This window comes from Alosa alosa, chromosome 6 (assembly GCF_017589495.1).
Source record: "Alosa alosa isolate M-15738 ecotype Scorff River chromosome 6, AALO_Geno_1.1, whole genome shotgun sequence".
Lineage (NCBI taxonomy): Eukaryota > Metazoa > Chordata > Actinopteri > Clupeiformes > Clupeidae > Alosa > Alosa alosa.
In genome coordinates this window covers 2220791-2242253 of record NC_063194.1, presented here as the reverse complement: position 1 = coordinate 2242253, position 21463 = coordinate 2220791, and the positions used below count along the sequence as shown (strand labels likewise).

At 44.3% G+C, this 21463-nt stretch overlaps 1 protein-coding gene across 1 annotated transcript in view; it reads left to right on the top strand.

The window, feature by feature from the left end:
- Positions 1–20513, top strand: part of LOC125296445 (potassium channel subfamily T member 2) — a 71176-nt gene extending 50663 nt beyond the window's left edge. The window contains exons 14-29 of the mRNA XM_048246360.1: positions 1223–1331; positions 2707–2763; positions 3298–3450; positions 3719–3969; positions 6864–7188; positions 9872–9977; positions 10979–11151; positions 11934–12005; positions 12175–12309; positions 12689–12800; positions 13142–13243; positions 13356–13439; positions 13681–13809; positions 14578–14926; positions 17950–18034; positions 18868–20513. Of these exons, the coding sequence (XP_048102317.1) occupies positions 1223–1331; positions 2707–2763; positions 3298–3450; positions 3719–3969; positions 6864–7188; positions 9872–9977; positions 10979–11151; positions 11934–12005; positions 12175–12309; positions 12689–12800; positions 13142–13243; positions 13356–13439; positions 13681–13809; positions 14578–14926; positions 17950–18034; positions 18868–18985 (2360 nt within the window). The 3' untranslated portion in view covers positions 18986–20513. The remainder of the gene's footprint in view (positions 1–1222; positions 1332–2706; positions 2764–3297; positions 3451–3718; positions 3970–6863; positions 7189–9871; positions 9978–10978; positions 11152–11933; positions 12006–12174; positions 12310–12688; positions 12801–13141; positions 13244–13355; positions 13440–13680; positions 13810–14577; positions 14927–17949; positions 18035–18867) is intronic.
- Positions 20514–21463: the final 950 nt, after the last annotated feature.

Sequence of the window (21463 nt, the reverse complement as noted above, 5' to 3'; positions counted from 1 at the left end):
CTGGAGGATATCATTTTTGCTGACTCTAACTCTACTTATTTTTATTTGCGTTCCGAACGTGAACCTAAAGAAGCAAACTGTGAAACGTGTTGTTCACGCAAATAAAGTCAGCAAAAATATATCCTCCAGTGTGCAATGTTTACTCGTTTTTGAGGTTTCAATATATCTTTGGGACTTTTTGCCTTTATTTGGGTAGGACAGTGAAGATTGAAAGGATGTGAGAGGGAGGACAAATGGGGTGGGATCGGGACACGACCGCAGGTCAGACTATGGACGCTGTAGCCTGTTGCGCCACAGCGCCTCCCTGTTCTCATTATTATCAGAATCAGAATCAGCTCTATTGGCCAGATTTGCGTAAACAAACAAGGAATTTGACTCCGGTTAATCTTTGCTCTCAAAGTACAACACTCACTTAAAATATAAGAACAAAAAATGAAAAACATAAAAAGAATACTAGCCTAACATAATCTGCCCATTCACTAGTAACACACTTTTGCAATCAATCTCAGCTTCTAAGCTTCTCTCACCTCATGGGGCCAACACCCATTTCCTTTTCAATCAGTGCCCATCCAAGGGTCAGGATAGGAGAAAACATTGCACCCTGTGATATTTTCTGCACCCGCAGGTGCTTTGTTAGGAAAACATCCTACAACTACACGCCATGTCTGTGCAAAGTGTGTGAGTCAGGTTAAAGGAGAAATCCGGCGATTACAAAAAAACCCCCAAAAAAACCAAGTGGTTTTACCTAGCGAGTTGCTAGTTCCAACAGCGAAAGTAGCCAGGCAGCTACAGCGCTACACTCTGGGGCATGTCTGTGAGCCCACATGTTCATGCTCGAGAAACAGACATCTATGCGAAAAGAGGAGTTCTCCTTTAAAAGAGGAGTGCCCATTGATGCTGCAGACAGCAGGGTGGCCCGCCCACTCACTGCTTCGATGCGAAACCGGTTGAGTCAGGCTCCTTGTCCTGACTCACACACACTTGATGGAGACTCACACACACACTTAAAACTTTGGAGAGCACCGTAGCCTTCACAGCTCAGGTTTCTATTATTAAGCTTGCTGGAGGGGACTGTGCATCTCAGGCGTGACTGTATGCAGCTACGGGTAATTGTGGGTAAAGGTTTTTGTTTGTTCTACCCCCTGACGTGTGTGTGTGTGTGTGTGTGTCTGTGTGTGTGTGTGTGTGTGTGTGTGTGTGGGGTGTGCTTTTGTGTCTGTAGACCATGTGGTGTGTGAAGAGGAGTTTAAGTATGCCATGCTGGCTCTCAACTGCGTCTGTCCAGCCACCTCCACCCTGATCACCTTACTGATTCACTCATCAAGAGGACAGTGAGTGGAGACCGCCTCTCTCTCTCTCTCTCACACACACTCTCACTCACACACACACACAGGGGCGGACTGGGACCAAAAATCGTCCCTGGCATATTTGGCCCAAGCGGCCCTCAAATCGGTCAGGCACACCTAATTAAATACAAAATCTTTGCATTACCCTTAAATATGCATATATTTTCAACTGTCATGGAGCACTGAAAGTGATGTAGGCCTCATTGGTTATCTCTCTGACTGATCAGAGGTAGGCATGGAGCATATGATCTCCATATTCAAGTAGGCTAACAAGCAATTATTAAAGAAGAGTTTCTGCTTGAATTCAAAGTATCATTTCAAATTATTCAATGGGCTACAATTGACAGCAGCACCAAAAATTACTGAAGCCTATGTGTAAAGAGATTGTCTTAGACATTAATGTAATTTATACCAGTTATCACTGTAGGACAACTGAAACAACAGGGCTGTTGCTGGAAATATTTTATTCCTGTAGGCTATACTACCTACCTACATTGCTTGTACATTTTGGAACAGTACAGCTACATGAACTAATTATTTTTAGTGTCTTCCAGTAGCCTATCGTATAGGTTATATATACTGTAGCTTAGTTGGCTTGTGCATGACGTGACGTTTTGTAACTTACATTTCCGTCAGTCTACAGTCTTTTAACCCTTCTTTACCATATCCCAAGATAGAACCCTTCTGTGTATGCTTGCTTACATCCTCGTTCAAACTCAACGAACTTCAACATGTTGCTTACATATGCTAGCCTACTTGCAATATTGTATTTTTGAAGCTTCTACATTGGTGTTAATTTTGCACAAATGGGAGGGGTGGGGCCTGACGTGAGCTGTTATTGGATCAGTCCAGTGTCAATATTGAAATGTTACCAATGGGCCGCTGATTGTCCTTCCTTTGGGCCGATCGTTGGCCAAAATAATTAAATTATATATATAGCCTATTCTATCGGCCCAAAAGGTGCGTCGGCCCACCGGGAAAATGCCCGGTATGCAAGATGGCCAGTCCGCCCATGCACACACACACACACGGCACACGCACACACAGTAACACACTCTGACCCTATATACACGCACACATCCACACACACCAAACACACACACACACATTAACACACTCACACCCCATATTTGCACGCCGCAGACACCCACACTTTAACGCTTCAAACTTCTTCTCATCTTCCTAAACTCATTTAGGAGAAAAACCTCAGCATTCAATTTTTTACGCTTTTGCCATCCCACATGATATCATCACACCTACCATACCCCACCTCCCTCCCCCCCCCTCTCCCTCCCTCTTTCCTTCCTTCATTCCTTCCCTCTTTCTCTCCATCCCTTGCTCCCATGCTTCCTTCCTTCAGGGCAGCACCTTCAGAGGCCTTCAGACAGCGCACCGGAGCCTTCCAGCCCCTCTCCAGGTCAGTGCACAAATGTCCTGTCGGACACCAGACCAACAGCAGTGTGTCCATGATCCGAAGCTCCCCTCCCTCTCTCCCTCCCTCCCTTCCTTCATCTCTCTTTCTCGCTCACCAACCTTTTCTCCCCCTTCGTCTTTTTGCATCTGCCTCTCCTCTCCTTCCCTTCCTCCTCTCTCCTCCACACACACACAAACACACACACACAATCCCTCATTTCTCTCCATTAAAGCCCCTGTTCCTCCATTCACAGAGGGGACACATCATGCAATGTGTGGTGTTACATCACATGTGTGGGCTTGTGTCTCTTTCTCTCCTTTTGTTTTTAAAGCAGCATCATAACATCATGTTTTGTCCATTTTGCAAACTGACATGTTTGATTCCCTCTTAGATGTAAACCATTAAAGCCATGGAAATGTCACTGAACGGGTGGTCATATTTAACAGGAGGTGGGGGGCATGGGGGGGGGTAGAGTGAGGGAATCTTTGAAAAGGTCAGTCATGTCGCCATGTAACCAGTCCTCAACTGCCGTCTCAGGGAGGGCGGGGCCAGCTCAGTGGACCAATGGCAGCGGACATACCGGCGGTGCTCAGCCAATGAGGTGCATCACATTCAACTGGAGGAGAGCAAGTTTTTTGGGGAGTACCAGGGGAAGAGCTTCACCTTTGCCTCATTTCATGCACACAAGAAGTAAGACCAGCATGTCACCCACATGCACATATACACACACACACACACACACACACACTCACATAAGCAACACACAGACACTCACACACACAATCAGTCATACACACACACTCACACAAACAACACAGAGACACACACACACACGCTCCATCACATACACACATACAAACACGCTCCATCACACACACACATACTGTACACACACACACACACACACATACACCTAGTCACACACACACAGCCGCTGAGCGTGCTCTCCTGGTGGCAGGTATGGCGTGTGTCTGATCGGGGTGCGTCGGCTGGACACGTCTAACATCTTGCTGAACCCGGGGCCCTGTCACATCATGTCCGCCTCAGACACCTGCTTCTACATCAACATCTCCAAAGAGGAGAACTCGGCCTTCGTCAGGGACCATCGGGAGCCCATGAGGGGGCCGGGCATTGACCCCAGAGGCGTCCCACAGACCATTTACCACGGCCTCACGCGCCTGCCCGTCCACAGTATCATCGCCAGCATGGGTCAGTACCACGCTGCTCGCACTTCAGTGCTGTGAGGTTTGATATGATTTGACCTTATTTTGGTTTACGGTACGGTTCCTGTTCTACCTTAGTTTGTTGGTCATTTGTACTTTGCTTTTTATGTTTGTTTCAAAGCCCTATTGATAATTTTTTGGTGTGTGTCATTTTTGTGCATGATTGATACATTTTATTGTGTCAAGAAGATTAAAAAAATATCAATAAAGAAGATAAAAGAAAACCATAGATGATAAAGAAAGGAACAGCAGAGATCGTGAAAAAAAGATCAGTTACATAAATATGTCAGTTAATCTTTTCTGTTTCACTTCAACACTTTGTCTCTATCAGATGAATTGAATGTTGTCATCTGTTGATCAATATTTCACCCGGTTAGATGAATGCGGCATCCTTTACCAAAAAAAAAAGGTATACTTAAAGTTCATTTTATTAAGTACACTTAAGTGCAGGTGAAGTATAATTCCCAAGTTTACTTCATGTGGCAAGTTAATTAGTATAAATGCGCTTGTGGTGTACTGTGAGGAGATTTAATCATTGCACACAGTACTGTCTACCAGCTGGCAAACAGTAGGCTTATATGTATGAACCCATAATGAACTAGAGCTGTCAATGTTACCTTACCTTCCTGAATTGAATTGCCAATGAAATAAGTGAGGTATTCACACTCCTCTGAGCACTCAAAGCACTTTACACACTAACACACCTATGGTGTAGGTGCCACGTTGCCGACTTGCACATCCGGAGCACTTTTGGGGTTAAGTGTCTAGTCAGGAGTAGTTGGGCTAAAACCGGTGCTCTAAGCAATGTTGGGTAACGTCCCTTCTGTTGACGTTAGCAGAAGGGATGTTACAGAGAGCTAGCTCACCCCTCCCTTCCCCTCCCTTCCGTAAAAAACTGAAACTCCTCAACGTGCATCTTGTCGGTGATTGTCTGAACCAGGCTGTTTTTGTTGCCGTTTTTGGAGCCTGGGCTGCCCACAGAGACCGTGTTTCTTTACAGTGTATTCAGGGGACAGGCAGCTAGTGGATGGTGAGGTGATGTTTGCTGTATGTGACAAAAAATGTTTTTGCTTAGAAACATCACTTAGAGCTTTAAAGTAATTCCTAAAGTAAACTATAAGTTGAATCATTTATATACTGCAAGTACTTGTAAGTTTCCTTACATGGACTTCACATCCTACTTTTAAAGTGTATACTAGGTTTCCATTCAGGTATTATTTTTTATACTTGAAGCATTATTTTAACTGTCCTTCAAAGTACTCTTAAAGTTTACTGATATAAACACTACCAGTGGATTATAAATACAAACATTCAAACACTTAATCTGAATAAAGAACATTTTTACTTTATGAATAAAAATATTAATCCAAATATTGTATTGGATGCCAAAACATAACAACTTAGGTAGTCAACCCAACTCAATTTAAACGTAAACACAGTCTTTATGGAGGGGTAATATTAGAATCTGTCATGCAGGATTCTCCAATGTTTTCTCAGTTAGCCTTTTAAAATGATATCAGATTAGTAAACAGAATGTGCCTTTGGAACATTGGATGAATGGTTGCTGATAATGGGCAATGTAGATATTGCATTAAAGATCAGCCATTTCTTTCTACAGTCATTTACAACATTAATGATGAAAATAAGGACATTTATAAGTGACTCCAAACTTTTAAATGGTAGTGTACTTAAACCTTTATGTATCATTATAAGAGAAGTTTAAATCAATTTAGTGTATCTATGATTAGTACACAAAAAGTAAGCTATATGCATGCTTAGTTTGAAATAAGTAGACCAACAGTACACTTCCACAAACTTGTTTTTGCTAAGAGATGTGTGCTTTTGAACTATGTGATTTTATTCTCACACTGTGACAACCCTGGTGACTCAAAAGGCATTTTCAAGAAAATGAATCACTCTTATTCGCTTCTCAAGAGAGAAAAAGGCTTCCATTCTCTGAAAAACACATGCCTTGTTTTCCTTTCAAAGCTCTAAAGCTATGTTGCAGTGGGAAAAACTAGGCGCTCCCATTGTAATTATATTGCTTCAATATCGCACATTGCTTCACCCCAGTAAAAGCCCTGGGTCAGTTTAATACCTCCACTGTGTCTGCTACAGTTACAGGGTGGGTCAAAGCCCCCTTGCGTCCCGGCACTGGCACAGATATTTTTACAGACCATTTTGCAGTCATTGGAATTCTTACAAAATGTCTCTTTACACGTTCAGCTGTCAGTGACAATCTTGGCAAAAGTCAGTTGTAAGGGAGCATATTTGTCAGACTTTCTTGTTACGTTGACCAATTTGCACTTTGTATATGAACTGTGCAATCATGCTTCTATTTTAGTTTAAATATATGTGCGATTGAGACTAACTAATATAAATTAAATATCACTGTGTGAAAACATCCCTAAATGTGTGTGCGTGTGTGTGTGTTTAAGTGTCGTTAACATTAAACACTTCATTGTATTTTTACCTAGAGGCAACTGTTGAATATTTCAGACAAGTTATTTGAATTACTGTTTAGCAAAATCATAGCGCTGAGTAATACAAGGACGCTTATCCAATACCACCATCTAGTGAAATCTATGAGGACCACGCCTATAATCATTCTGCTCTGGTGACTCTGTTCTCATGACAGAAAAGAATGACTGTATTGCATTATGAATGCATTAATTCCAGATGAAACAATACAACAGCTTAATACATTTTGTGGCAGTATTGTGTCCATGAAACTTTGAGAGACAGCACATTCTGTCATAGCACAAATCAAGTCTGAATGCACTTCTGAATGCATTTGGTGGATAAAACAAGCACATTTTGTTGACCAAAGTAAGTCATTCTGTATTGGAGCGCTAGGTGATCCTCTGTCCCCACCCACAGGTACGGTGGCTATCGACCTGCACGACTCCAGCGACAGCAGCCCAGAGGGCCAGGGCACAGGGGGCATGGTGCTGGGTGGCGGGCCGGGCGTACGGACCGGGGGCAGGTCGGAGGTGGTGGGTGCCAACACCCTGGCGCTGCCCGCCATGGGGGAGTCGGCGGAGGAGCGAAGGCACAGCATCGCACCCGTGCTTGAGCTGGTGGACGGCGTGGGCAGTGCCACCTTTGACCTGCTGGGGGACCAGTCGGAGGATGAGGGCGGAGAGGAGGGGAAGGAGGAGGGCGACCGCGACCAGAAGGTGCCATGGTGGGGTGGACACTGCGAGTAAGTAATGGGGAGCCTGTACATGAAGACATCACACCTTTAAGGCGGGGATCACATTGACCAGCGGAAATTGGAAAGCGGCAGCGGCAAGCGTAACAACGCTCAGACCATATTATGTTCCATCTCATTCCTAAGTAACACAAACGGTTAGCCTAAACTGACAATTGAATACACTCGCGTTGCGCTTTGAAAGTTGAACCAAGTTCAACGCTCAGCTTGTTCAACGCTAGCGCTGCCACCGCTCCGCTGCCGAACCATAGAGAACAATAGGAAACCTGCCGCTTGTCGCTGGTCAGTGTGATCCCAGCCTAAAGGTGGAGTCTACAACAGCCTGGCGATTGATGGGCTAGATTGGAGTGTGTGTGTGTGTGTGTTCTCATGTGTCGTCCTGTATGTATAATTCTGACCACCTCAACGTGCCCGGGAATACAGTTGTAGCGCCCCAATGCCGCAGTAATGGGCATGTCTCATTAATAAGTTCTATAACTCACTTGTTGGGACGCCCTGAGTTCTTTTAACTTATAAGTAGTAATTGTATTTAAGGTTTTGAGATATAAGCTTCTATGAACTTGTAATCACTCTTTTTTAAGTATCTAAGATCTAATGAAAACATCAACACTTCAAAAAGTATTGTAAAAATATAAAGCTTTTACTTGGCTAAAATATAAATGAAATTACATGTAGGTAATCTTAAAGCATTTACCACCCTTCAGTTCAAAGGACAATATCCCAAATGGAATCTTTTTACCTAACTCAAATATTATTTAAATGACATCACCTTTAGGCACCTAGTGCTCTCACAGTCAAACCAATATTTCCAGTATGAAACTCAGTGGCAAACATTCAAATAGCATAAGCAACCCTTGAAATACACACACAATGCAATAACAGTCTCTCATGTGAAAAGATATACCCTATGCCGGCTTATCAAACAAAAATGTCACCCTCGTTGCAGGCCTGTAAGTTGCTTGCGTTCGTTGAGACCAAAAACTATACGACCGCGTCACTCTTACAAGCAAAATAAACATGGCATGCCAGTTACCTGCAGGTCCGGAAGAGAAGGAAAGTTTTGTCGTTGCCGTCTGTGAAGCCCGCAGCCGCGTTGCTTCGCGCTAACTCGTTAACACAGGCAGTCAGGCTAATTCTTCTGTACACCTTGTCCAAGTTCCAGTGCACAGAGTTGTTCCTCCAACTTAGAGTTCTCAACGGGTCGGGTCGGTCCGATAAACCCGACGGGACCCGCAGGTTCGGGTCGAAAATATAAGCAAATGACTCGGGTCGGGTCGGACCTTGGGCTTACTCTTTTCCGCTCAGTGAAAAAAAAACATGTATTAATCATCGCTGCTGTTCACCGTAAAGAAAGCCTGGTTGCTGCGTGCAACGTGCATCATGGAGAGGGGCAGACCTGACGCCGCTGCGTGCACGCCTTTAGCCTGGATAAGAAGATGGAGTTGGTGAAAGGTAAACTTGCCGCAGGTGAATTCACCGTCGCTACTACAGGAGTGGGAAAATCACAGGTCTGGAAAGTGTTTGGAGTGGTGCTGGATTCTGATGGAAATTCTACAGGTTATGTGCAATGCTCAAAATGCAAGGTGCAGATGAAATATGTGACCCTGCAAGGCGAAACCAATCGCTTTGGTAAAATTTACAAAATTAAGTTATTGTGCTCACATGAACGGCCATAAACTAAGCTTTCCAACGACATGTAGCCTATCGAGGGTGTTGCAAAAAGCATCGCTAAGATTGCCAACTTTGGATGCGGTTTTCTTCCGTCACCATAGCCTACGCCAGAAGAGGAGAAAATCAGTTTTAAGTAAATTGTTACGCTAATGTATTGAATCTTCACCTAAATAAAGTCAGGGGTTAACAGTCAAAACGTATATTTTACGTCGGGCCGCGGGCCGGGTTCGGGCAGATAATTCATGTTGATGTGTCGGGTTACATCGGGTCCGGGCTTTAAAAACCACCGCCCGGGTCGGGTCGGGTTGTAATTTTCAGGCCCGTTGAGAACTCTACTCCAAATCAGTTTGCAAAGTCCCAGTGCACAATGTTAACTACTGATACGACTAAGAGTACGTTGAGCTAAGACGGCGACCATGCATAAATTCGCCACTTGACTGAAATTAATGTGACTTCAAAGTCTATCAAACTGAGAAAATAAACCGTCACTGATACTTAAGTTATCTGTCCGACAACTCTAGTCAGCTAAACTCCACTCCAATGTCCTAGAGATAGAGCTATAACCGTGTAAACTTATGCTTTCAGCAGTGAGATCAGAGAAGCCATCCGCTTGCTTTCATCTTCCTTCTTCCTCCTCCACTCTCTTCTTTTCGTGGCAACAGGTTCCGGTGCAAAGGTCAACTTAAACTTCATAACCAATAAACTTACAGAAAGTAAAATATTCAAATACATTTCGGCATAGTACATTCCAAAACATTTGTAATTATTTATTAATATTTTTAATGTAAAGGTAATTAAAGAAAATATAGCACAGGGCTACACAGTGTTCCTCATTCCTAAGATGTCCTTATTTTATGGGTCGTCGACTGTTATGAATGTTAATATGCATAGTTAGTGAGTTTGCTGTAGGTCTTCTGATAACCGCTGACTACTAATGAGAATGTGGTTAAAGTTTAATGAGGTGTGTGTGTGTGTGTGGTGTGTGCGCTCATTACTGTGGCAGGTGGGTGAAGGGGTACCCACTGAACTCCCCCTACATTGGCAGCTCGCCCGCGCTGTGCCACCTGCTGCAGGAGAAGATGCCCTTCTGCTGCCTCCGTCTGGACAAGGTGAGAGACCGAGACAGAGCCGCAGCTCAGCTCAGCTCAGCTCGGCCCCTCATGGAAAATGCATGAAACAGCAAAGCCCCTGTGGTGAAACATCCCTCCTGAAGTCATTAACAGGCTTACCGTACCTCAACACACTTAACACAACTGGCCTTCTCCCACTGACAAAGTCTCTCTTGAGACCTCATTCTTCCTAACCTTTTAAATCTGCTTATCTTCTCCATTCACGTCCTCTTTCTTCTACCATCTCTTTCTCTCTCTCTCTCTCTGTTTCTCTTTTCTGTGCTGGCCTTTCCTTCATATCTCATCACCATACCTGTCAACATTTAGCTTTCCAAAAACGGGAGATTTTTTTTTTCTCAGTGTTTATACGGATCTGTGTTTATACGGGATCTGTGTTTGCATATTTAATCGTTTCATACCGTGTTTCAACACTGCATTTTGGTCGTTGCTTTTACCTTACCATTACCTTACACATGCCAGTTATGTATCCACCAGCTGCCTGCCTGCAGCCTACTTCCAAAACTCCAAAGCTGCTTGCTGTCAGATTTGGTTCCGAGGGCACAAGTTCAGTGTATCAACAACACTCAATAACACTTTATGTGATGTGTTAATCAATTAAATTCCCAACAATTTCACAACAGCTAGTTCTGGAGTAGGCCATTCAACTAGCCCGCTTGCTTCGGCCGAGACTCAGGCTGCGCGAAAGTCGGCACCCTTCCTTATTTGGGTTTTGGGTTGCCAGGTTTTAGCCTATGATAAAACGGTTGAAATTGAAACTAAGTGATCGTGTATGTGTAGGGTGTATTTCATACACAATCTGGCAACCTGAATGGACTAATGATTTTAAAATGAAGTTTGATGGCCATGCAAATTACGGGAGTTTTCCGGGAGAAATAACAAAACGGGAGGGTGCTGGGAGATGACCTTGAAATACGGGAGAAACCCGGGAAAAACGGGAGTGTTGACAGGTATGCTCATCACATCTGCCCTCTGTTCCGTAGTCCTGCCCTCACATCCCGTTTGAGGACGCCCGTTCCTATGGGTTCAAGAACAAGCTGATCATCGTGTCGGCCGAGAGTGCGGGCAACGGGCTCTACAACTTCATCGTCCCTCTGCGGGCCTACTACCGGCCCAGGAAGGAGCTGAATCCCATTGTGCTTCTGCTCGAGAGCATGTAAGAACCACCCACCAGCAGAGTGGAAGTCATGATGCGAGGCCTTCCATGGCTAAACCGGTGAACTGCTAGCAGCACCAGTGCTAATGTTTAATGCTAATTCTTAGCGCCGGGTTGTTACATTTTCCAGTAAGCTCAACAGCCTGATAAAAATGAATCATCTAATTAGTTGACTGGATATTGGTGCGTGTCTGTCTCCGTTAACGAAGGTATAGATAAACGACTGCGCTGATGGAGTCGCACCGCACCGCCAACCCCGCAACGATTAGCCATGAGGAATGGAGAGGGGGTTTGCCTCGGCGTGACATGAGCATTCTTCTCATTTCCGCTGTCTGACCGGCGGCTCTAACGAGCCTTTGCATGTATTATGAGAAGTAATCTCTGTCTAGCCTGCCGCACGGTACACTGCTGAATGCTCCCCTCTAATGCATTGAAATGCCGTAAACACTCGAGTCATGCCCCGATGTAGCCATTCAGCTGGTGCGTTGCCTCTGGCCATGGGGCATTATGTCTTTGTTCAGCACATTAAAGGGACGGGGAAAAGGATTTTTTTTATTGCATATTAAAGGTTAGGGCTTTTTTTTTTGCTCCCAAGACGAGGAAAATGATTTAAACAATGTAAGCACAGCCATGTTGTCTTGTAATGACCATTTGTTATGGAGGCAATCAATGCACATAATGATATTACTGATGTGTTTCAGTGCGTTGTTTGTGCCTTTCATTTTGTCTGTTTCTCTTTTGTTCCCTCTCTCTCTCCCTCCCTCCTTTTTCTTATTCTTCAGACCGGAGGCAGACTTTTTAGAAGCTATATGCTGGTTCCCTATGGTGTTCTATACTGTGGGCTCTATAGATAAGTAAGTGATAAGCTGGGCTTTATTCATCTTCTAGTATTCCACACCTGGTCAACCTCACTGTAATCTTATTGCCCAGTCTCATTCTCTCTCTTTCTTTTTCTCTCTGTATTTCCCTCTCTCTTTCTTTCTCTCCCCCCTCCTCTGTCTGTCCCTTTCTCTCTCTCTGAAGCTTAGACAGCCTGCTGCGTTGTGGAGTCACGTTTGCAGACACTATGGTGGTGGTAGATAAGGAGAGCTCGATGATAGCAGAGGAGGATTACATGGCAGACGCTAAGACCATTGTCAATGTTCAGACACTCTTCAGGTATGCTCTGTGTTCATCAGTGTGTCTCATCTTAAAGGTGTCTCGAAGTCACACACTGCACCTCTAAAATGAAATGCTGTGTGCAAAAACACAGTGTAATAGCACAAAATATACAATGAGACCACTCACCAACCTTGTACTCACAGTACATCCACACCTATCTTTGCCCCTGTGCCTTTTTAAGCAAAAAAATCCCTGGTCATGAAAGTATCTGATTGTGAACAGTGTGTACTATAAGCTGCTTTAAGAGCTCTCTCCTCGCCTTCTCTCTCTCTCTCTCTTTCACTCTGTTTCTCTTTTTTGCTTTCTCTCTCTCTCCCCCTCTCTGTTCCTCATTCTCTCTCTCCTTTTCTCTCGCTCTTCTCTCGGCACTTTACAGGCTGTTTCCAGCTCTCAGCATCATAACAGAGCTCACCCACCCCGCCAACATGCGCTTCATGCAGTTCAAAGTCAAAGACCACTATTCACTGGCCCTCTCCAAACTGGAGAAGGTAAGAGGGCCTTTTATCTCCTGTAACCTAAGAGCAACTCCAGTAATAGGCAATGAAAGAGTAATGGAAGAGAAATCTTGGAAGAACACTTGAAGGCAGTTGTGAGCCTCGTCTCTGCACAGGCTTCCTCTCTCTCTTTCTCTCTCTCCTCCACTCGGCCCTTGATCAGAGAGTTACGTTAAAAATGAAGATAGTTTACATTGATATTGTTTTGGATTGCCGGGCCGTAAAAGGTTTATTTGAAAGCAAACCTTCTTTTGTGCATGTCTTTCTGCTACCTACCTCACATCCTTGTGTCTCCATGCATGCCCCACTCCTCCTTCTGCCTCCACCCACTACAGAAGGAGAGGGAGAAAGGCTCCAACCTGGTGTTCATGTTCCGACTGCCGTTCGCTGCGGGGAAAGTCTTTAGCGTAAGCATGCTGGACACCTTACTCTATCAGGTACTGACCATCTTCTCAGAGTCATTGTTATAATTCTCATATTGATTGTGGATGGCTTTTAATATGTTTGACATGTTCCTCCTCCAAAATGACATTATCCAACTTCTGACAGTCCTTTGTGAAAGACTACATGATCTCCATCGCCAGACTGCTGCTTGGCCTTGACTCCATGCCCGGGTCTGGCTTTTTATGTGTTGTGAGTACATAAAACTCTTCATATACTTTATGTATTGTGTACTTTCTACTCAAGGAGACAACCAGACAACATTTTATTTGTTCTTCTTGTACCTTCATACGTGCATATTATTGTCAGTAGAGTGCCACTTGATTTTATAAGTATACAGATTACAGTTTAATATTAAAACAATATTACTTCAGACCAATGAATGAGTTGAACGTGCTACTGTATGTTCTGTTTGACCATTATCATGCACTAGATGAAGATCACGGAGGAGGACCTGTGGATCCGCACATACGGGCGCCTCTACCAGAAGCTCTGCTCGTCCACAGGAGATATCCCCATCGGCATCTACCGCACAGAAGCTCAGAAACTACCTGTCTCCGAGGTATAGGAAAGTCCGACTTCTCAAAAGAAGAACTAGAACGGGCCTGTCATCTTCAGTTACAATCTCAGTGTCTCATGTCACACCAATCACATCACTAAATACTATTAATTAAAGTGCTTCCAGTACATTAGGCAGACCATTTTTGCAGTATGCATGCTCCGTTCTTGTCAAACCTGTGACTTTGGAACTGTAAACACCCTTCTCTGCTATTTGAGCTGTGTTGAAACATCACAGTATTATCCAGCCAAGTTTCTTTTCATGCCTATGTAGCAGTGCACAAGTCTATTGAAGAGCACACATCTTCACTCTGTCATCTTAGTAAACAGCTTGAATAGGAATGCACACTGAGGGGGGCGCTGCAGTGCCTATGCCACACCTGGGTCCAGGAGCCCACGCGGACCCAGGTTCGGGTCCGACCATGGTCATTTCCCAATCCCACCCCATGTCTCTCTATCACTCGCTTCCTGGCAGCCTCTTCGCTGTCCTGTCATAATGAAATATCATGTGTGCACAGTGACAGGGAAGCTACACCAGGCGCGTAACTGAAGCGTTCCGTTCGCGACGCGTAAAATCCATTTTAGAAGAATGGTCTTATTTTTTTCGAACATACGCGCCGCTATCGCGTCTGGTGTAGCTACTTTCATTGATTACAGTGGAAGCTAATTGTTGCAGCAGACGCAAAACACGAACGGAGCGCTACAGTTACGCGCCTGGCGTAGCTTAGCCCTGAGATGTGCAGCGCGTGACGCTGCCCCCATTCTGTCCCAGTCGCAGGTGTCCATCACGGTGGAGGACTACGAGGACACGCGGGAGCCCCGAGAGCCGCTGCTGTGCCGCACGGGCCCGCACCGCAACTCCACCTCCTCCGAGCCGCCGTCCTCCTCGCACTCGCACATGTCCGAGCACCCGCTCCTGCGGCGCAAGAGCATGCAGTGGGCGCGGCGGCTCAGCCGCAAGGGCGGGCGCGGCTTGGGCAGCGGCTCCAAGGGTCCGGGCAGCACGGCCGAGCGCATCAGCCAGCAGCGGCTCACGCTTTTCCGCCGCTCCGAGCGCCAGGAGCTCAATGCACTGGTGCGCACCCGTATGAAGCACCTGGGCCTCTCGCCGTCCGGATTCAGTGAGTATGCGTGTGTGTGTGTGTGAGTGTGTGTGCGTGTTATCGGGGTGGAGGGCCACGGGCCAAAACTAAATTGTTAAGTCGTGGACTATTAAATTGAAATATATTGCATATTTAAGCAAAATTAACATTCTTTGAAAGGTAGACTAATTTTAAGAAATAAGAAGCAGTACTCTTTACTGTGCTTGCCTGTGCACTGTGTTAACAGTATTTTTATTAATATCATGAAATGATTGAACATCCATATGGCTGTTTTAAGGAGTAGAAATATATGGTGTCTCTGAAGCAATCAATTAATACACATAAGTAATAAACACAATATTAATACTAATAGATTTGATTGAGCAATGACAATTGGACAATTCAGGTTAGCTACTAGCTTCTCCTCAGCCCTCTTCACTCTTTTCATCATCATGACTATGGATCTGCGCTGACCGAAGCGTCTATCTTACACTCTAATTTTTTGCCATGCACTTCTCTTTTATTAAACAATGCACCCAGGGGTGTGCCAATTAATGACTTAAGGTGTGGACTCTAGCACATTATCTAAAAATCGCTATCTTACACCATCTAAAAAGCATTACGCCACTGACCAAGGAGAACCTGGTCTATAACGAATGGAGCATATGAAGCACAGCTGAAGCAACTCCTCTGCAGGATTTTTCAGGCTATGTTTTCGATGGTAACCCATTGTCAGTCAATAGTGAAAGTAATTAACTGTGTAGAACTGTTTTGTTGTTGACAAAGAGACCATGACAATGCTGACAATGAGACCACGGTGAAGTTAGTTTCACTTTGCCTATGAGTTCAAATAATAGACGAGAGCAGATGCATGCAGGCTATGCTCTGCTAGTCACAAACAGGTTTTAGTAAAGCAAGGTTTAGTGTAAATGCCTGTTCCATACGGCAGTGATTCTCAAATGGGGGTACACGTACTCCAGGGGGTACGTGAGATTTTAAAATATATATATCATTTGCAAAATTTGCAATAAATTTAGTCATGGATTATTAAAATGGAAAATGTTCAAAATATTTTTTTTTCCAAATGTTTGAATTTTGTATGTTTATCAGTTCCAAAGTTTAATAAATTAGACACTGATGGCACAGTGCTCTGTTTTAAGTTTTTTTTTCTCAACTAAAAATGCTTTGCGCTGGTTAGGGGGTACTTGGCTAAACAAATATTTCACAGGGGGTACATCACTGAAAAAAGGTTGAGAACCACTGCCATACGGTCTAGTGTGCAAGCAGATTCCTTCAAATGCACCGTTGACTATCAAAATGCCGATGCGCTGTTTGAAGTGGCGCTTTTTGCTGTTAAAGGGAATGACAGATGTCCTTCTCATTGGTTTAAAGCAGTGGTTCTCAAACTGGGGAACTTTGATGTTGACATAGCCTACCTATGAGAGAAGACATTTTTTGCCTCTGCTTCCAATGCCCATCTCACAACATTTTGAAACCAAATTCCGCCGGTTAGAGAGAAGGGGGTCGCGAGACTTGGCCCATGTTTTTTGGGGGGGTCGCCAGACAAAAAGTTTAAGAACCACTGGTTTAAAGGATGTTACGCCCAAAACACACCCATGACTGATTAAGAAACATAAGAACAACCCTTATGCGCCAAGCTCCCGACATTTCACCACATAATCGTGCCATCAAATTAGTGAATATGGACTGGCCATGCCTTTATTGTCTATAAACTTTGCACCTCTGACCATCTGTTTCTGATCGCCAAGATAGAGCCCAGAATGAAATTCTGACCAATTTACCTCAGTGTTTATGTAAATTCCTGTTCCTTCCACATGTTGCCATTTGTGTGTGTATGTGTGTGTGCGTGAGGATGTCCCTTGTCATTGCGCATTTGTCTGTGTGTTTATGTATGTGTGAGTGTGTGTGTGTGAGTGTTTGTATATGTGTGTGCTTATGCATGTGTGAGTGTGTGTGTGTGTGTATTTGTCCCTCTGCTCCATCTCTGTCCTCATAGTAGTTGATTGACAGTTCTCCATGTGGCCTGAGTGCATTAGCACTCCCCCACACACACACACACACACACACACACACACACACCCCTAGTGCATTAGTGTGCTTCTTTCACACAGCACAGTTCACTGTAGTGAGCCCATCTTTCTGAGCACAGGTTGTGCTCCTTTGTTCTAGTGCTGCTGTTGACAATAATCAAATACATTCAGACTCCTCTCTCTACATTCTTTTTCCTCCATCGAGGACTTTTTTAGTGCTATGTTTGGCTGTTTGGTTGCTTGTCTGTAAGCAGGACTAGGCTATACAAAAATTACTAGCCCGATTTTCATGACATTTAGTGGAAAGGTGTAGCATGGGCTTAGAAAGAATACATCTGGTTTTGGAGCAGATCTGACTTGTTTTGCTCTTGTTACGAGATATGGTCAGGGTTCTGCACTCTCAACATGCCTTTCTACTGAGGAGACACAGCACTCAAAGAATCTCCCATAGAAATGCATGGGGTTAGTTTGTAAAACAAACATGGCAGTCGTCTACACATATCCCGCACCTTCCGCCGACAAAAGTTGACATGTGAATACATCGTGCCAATCATGCAGTATCTTGTTCATACATCATGCCAATCATGTGGTATGTTGTGAATACATCGTGCCAATCATATGTTGTGATCTCGCAGCTGGAGCAAGGTTGTGTGTCGTGATTCGTGAAGCCTTGCGCAAACACAGTTCTGCCCAAAATAGATGCCCGATTAATGCCCAAAAAGCGTTACAATATGGCCGCCGAGTGGAGGGACTTGCCTAAAAGGACTTTGCTAAAACTAGTATTGTTATTTGAATCCAGTCAGCGGTCATTAAAAGGACATTGGGACAGACTAGCGTTACCTAGCCAGCTATCTGAAACAAAGCTGAAGCCTATAATAAAACAGGCAACAAGGCAGCGGTGTCTGTACCTGAGCCGCTACATGCTGGACTGTCCTCTGTCCTCTCCATTGTGTGTTCTCACTGGTGACGCCTTCCATGCTTCCTGTGTCCCCTGCATGTACTTCCTGTCAGACGGGATGACTGACCAATGCAACAGGCTCTCCTACATCCTCATCAACCCCTCGCCTGACACTAGACTGGAGCTGCATGACGTTGTGTGAGTAGAGCCAACATCAACACACACACACACACACACTCCCTTCACACACCCCTGAGGGACAACATAATCACTCCTCTCCACAATGTTTCAATGTGACACTCTCATCTCTTCCTCAAACATTGAACTAAATATAAATATAAATGTAAATCTAAAACTGCTGTAGGATTTCTGCATTTGCTATAGTGGAGCTGTGGTATGGTAATGATGTTCAGTTCCAGAGTAATTATGCAGGCTTGTCAGCTTTCATAGTCATGTTAATTACTAAACTAATGGGACTGATGGATGTGCAGTGCAGTGCAGATTTTCCTCCCTTTGGGAGAAACTCATGTGTGCAACACATTTAGTAAATGTCCAAAAACAGATGTGTGTTGTGGGGTGCCGTGGCAGAAGTCAAGTCAAGTCAAGTCAAGTTTATTAGCACCCAGGGGTCATTCAGTGTGCTTTACATAAACAAAAGCAAAGAGTAAATAAAAAAGTAAATTTAATAGTAAATAAAACCAATAAAAGGGCAATAGTTTAAAATTTAAAAAGTACATAATATAATTAAAATATTTAAATATTAATATTTATAATATTATTATTATTATTATTATTATTATTTTTAAAAAGCAGAAGCATCCCGACCATGTAGGGGTCGATGTTTCCACGGGTCAGTTTCCCGTCCTGCCCCCACCTGTTTCACCCACTCACGTCCTGTCACACCCAGATCTCCTAGTTGCATAAAGGCATGAGGCCCTACAGATATACTGAAAAGAAAACAACAACATGTGTGTTGGTTGACTGACTACTTCTTCTCTCTGTGCCCTATGAAAGCTGTGTCCTCTCACCAGGTACCTGATCCGGCCCGACCCGCTCTCCGCCGTCCCCAACCAGGGGAGCGGCCGCAAGCCTAGCGCCGGCAGGACCGAGGGACACCGCTTTGAGTCGCAGGACAGCACACACCTGTGAACGAGGACGGACAGGGCGCAACAGCACGTCAAGCAGCCAGGGCGAATGAAAGAGAGACTGGGGGAGAGAGGGAGAGAGAGCAAGAGAGAGAGAAAGAGAAAGCGAGAGAAACAGAACATGAATGACAAGAAGGCCCACGTTTCTTCTATTTTCCCCCCGTTTGTCAACCGAAATGCATGGACTTCTTTTTGGAAGCTTATTTTTTCCCCCTCTCTCTGTTAAAATCCATCATTGTATTTCCCAAGACCAGGGGTCCTGGAGACACATAAGTGCATTTAAAAAGAAGTGGGAAGCAAACAAACAAACCAACAAACATTCGTATCAGTGTTTTTTGTGCATGTGAGTGTTCACCCCAGAGCCAGCATTGCCTGTCTGACTTGCACTGCCAAAGGAACACGCTGCCAAAATGTTTTTATCGTGTGAGAGGAAGCGTCCCACCCCAAACCTCCCGAGTGTTTTCTCTGTGTTTGTTTTTTTTGTGCGGTCTGTCTCTGCAAACCCGGAGAGACGATCGACGGCCAGTAGTGTTCTTCTCCTGTCGCTTGAGCCTGTACACTCTTTCAATGTGCTGTCTGTGTTTTTGAATACGTCCTGGAGGGTGTTTGCTTGGCGAAGCTTACAAACCACAGGCATCTCGTGCTTACCACCAGCGAGAGAGAATCACAGGAACACGTCTGCTAGATTAATTGTCCATGGGGGAATGGAAGTAATTGTCTGCCTTCCACCGTTTTAGCATCTCATCTATCTATTGCTGTCAAAGAAGAGTCTTGGATCATGTTTATTTAATTGCTTTGTTGTTTATGCCTCCCTTCAAAGCCAACCTTCAATCAGGTTTTGATGTTTATGTGGTTAAATGTGCCCAGAGGAAAAAAACAAGACTCTTTTTATGAAAACAGGCTATTTTAACTGCAGTATCAGTGAATGTCTCTTTTTATTGGTTTTGTTTGTTTATTTGTGTATTGTTTACAGAAGTGGGGACGCTTACATTGTGGCCAAGGTCGTTCCATTCCACTGTTGTCTTCTCTGTCCAACTCAGTCTTGATTGAGCCCTCTCTTCAAATCGTAGATGTTGGCCTGCATGTTTGAGGCTTGTGCGCATGCGTGCTGCCGCCCCCGGCCTTGCAGGAGCTGTGAGTCAGTGAGCTGTACACCGTGTGTATGGAGTCAAAATATAGGGTCTTTAATATTGAGAGCTTGTGAAAAGATGTTCACATGTGTAATAAAGTTTTGCAGCTTTGCAAAAGGAGTTCTGCATGTGCAAAGAAATTTCGTACCTGTAGAAATATTTTGTACATGTGTGAAAATATTTCTACAGGTACATATTTTTTATGTACTTTTGTGAAAGAAATGTGTATCTGTAGAAATGTTTTGTACATATGTGGGGGGGAAATGCGGATCTGTAAAAATATTTGCGTCGCGTAGGAGATTCACACACATACAAAGTATTTGTGCAGGTAGATATTTTTTCCACACGTGTACAAAATATTTTTTTTACAGATCCGCATTTCCCCCCCACATATGTACAAAACATTTCTACAAATACACATTTCATTCACACATGAAGAAAAAAATGATACAGGTACGAAATGTCTTTGCACATACAGAACTTCTTTTGCACAGTTGCAAAACTTTATTACACATGTGAACATCTTTACCCAAGCTCTTAATATTAAAGACCCTATTTTGACTCCATACGTGTGGCCACTGAGGAGGTCAGGAGAGGACATACGGCCTGTTCCCACAGTCATATTAATGTGTACCAGCTCTTGCACTATACAGCCTTTCATTTAGTGCCATTGACATCAATGAGGAAATATTTGCATAATAAAGTTGGCGAAAAACACACACACACTTTCTCTGTCTCTCTCTCTCGCTCTCCCGACTGTATTTTTACAAACAGACAGAAATATGTCCACGGGGGCAAGCAAAGGTCAGTCGTCGAGTGTCAGGCGTTGCCGTGCAACGTGTTTGCCATCCGCTGTCAGGTCTTTACATGGAGTCCCATCAGGGGCGCCATTATGAGAAAATGATGAATATCTGAATGCCCTGATATCACTGCAAATATATCCACCAATACTCACTGCACATAACCCCTTTCTATCTTCCTCTCTATCTCTCTCTTTCTCTCTCTCACACACACACACACACACAGAATTCGGAAGCTACGTCAAGGCAGGGACTCTCAGGTGAAGTGACCCTCTTCCCCTTGTGAGCCTGCAGCTCTTAGTTGACCTGTGCCAGCAGCAAGGTTTTACACTTACAGCATACAGCATACATCACAAGCTTCCTCTCTGGGTTCCTCTTCACCTTTGGCTAAGTAAGTGTGCAAGTACATAAAGCGCCTGACTCAGCGTGTGCCATGGCGTGGCGAAGCCTCATTCTCACGTATACCCTCATTGTGCTCAGTCTATTTATCAGTCTCCCTGACGCTGTCATTGCAACATAGTTGTTGTATTTTTTGCCGTACTCAGGATGACT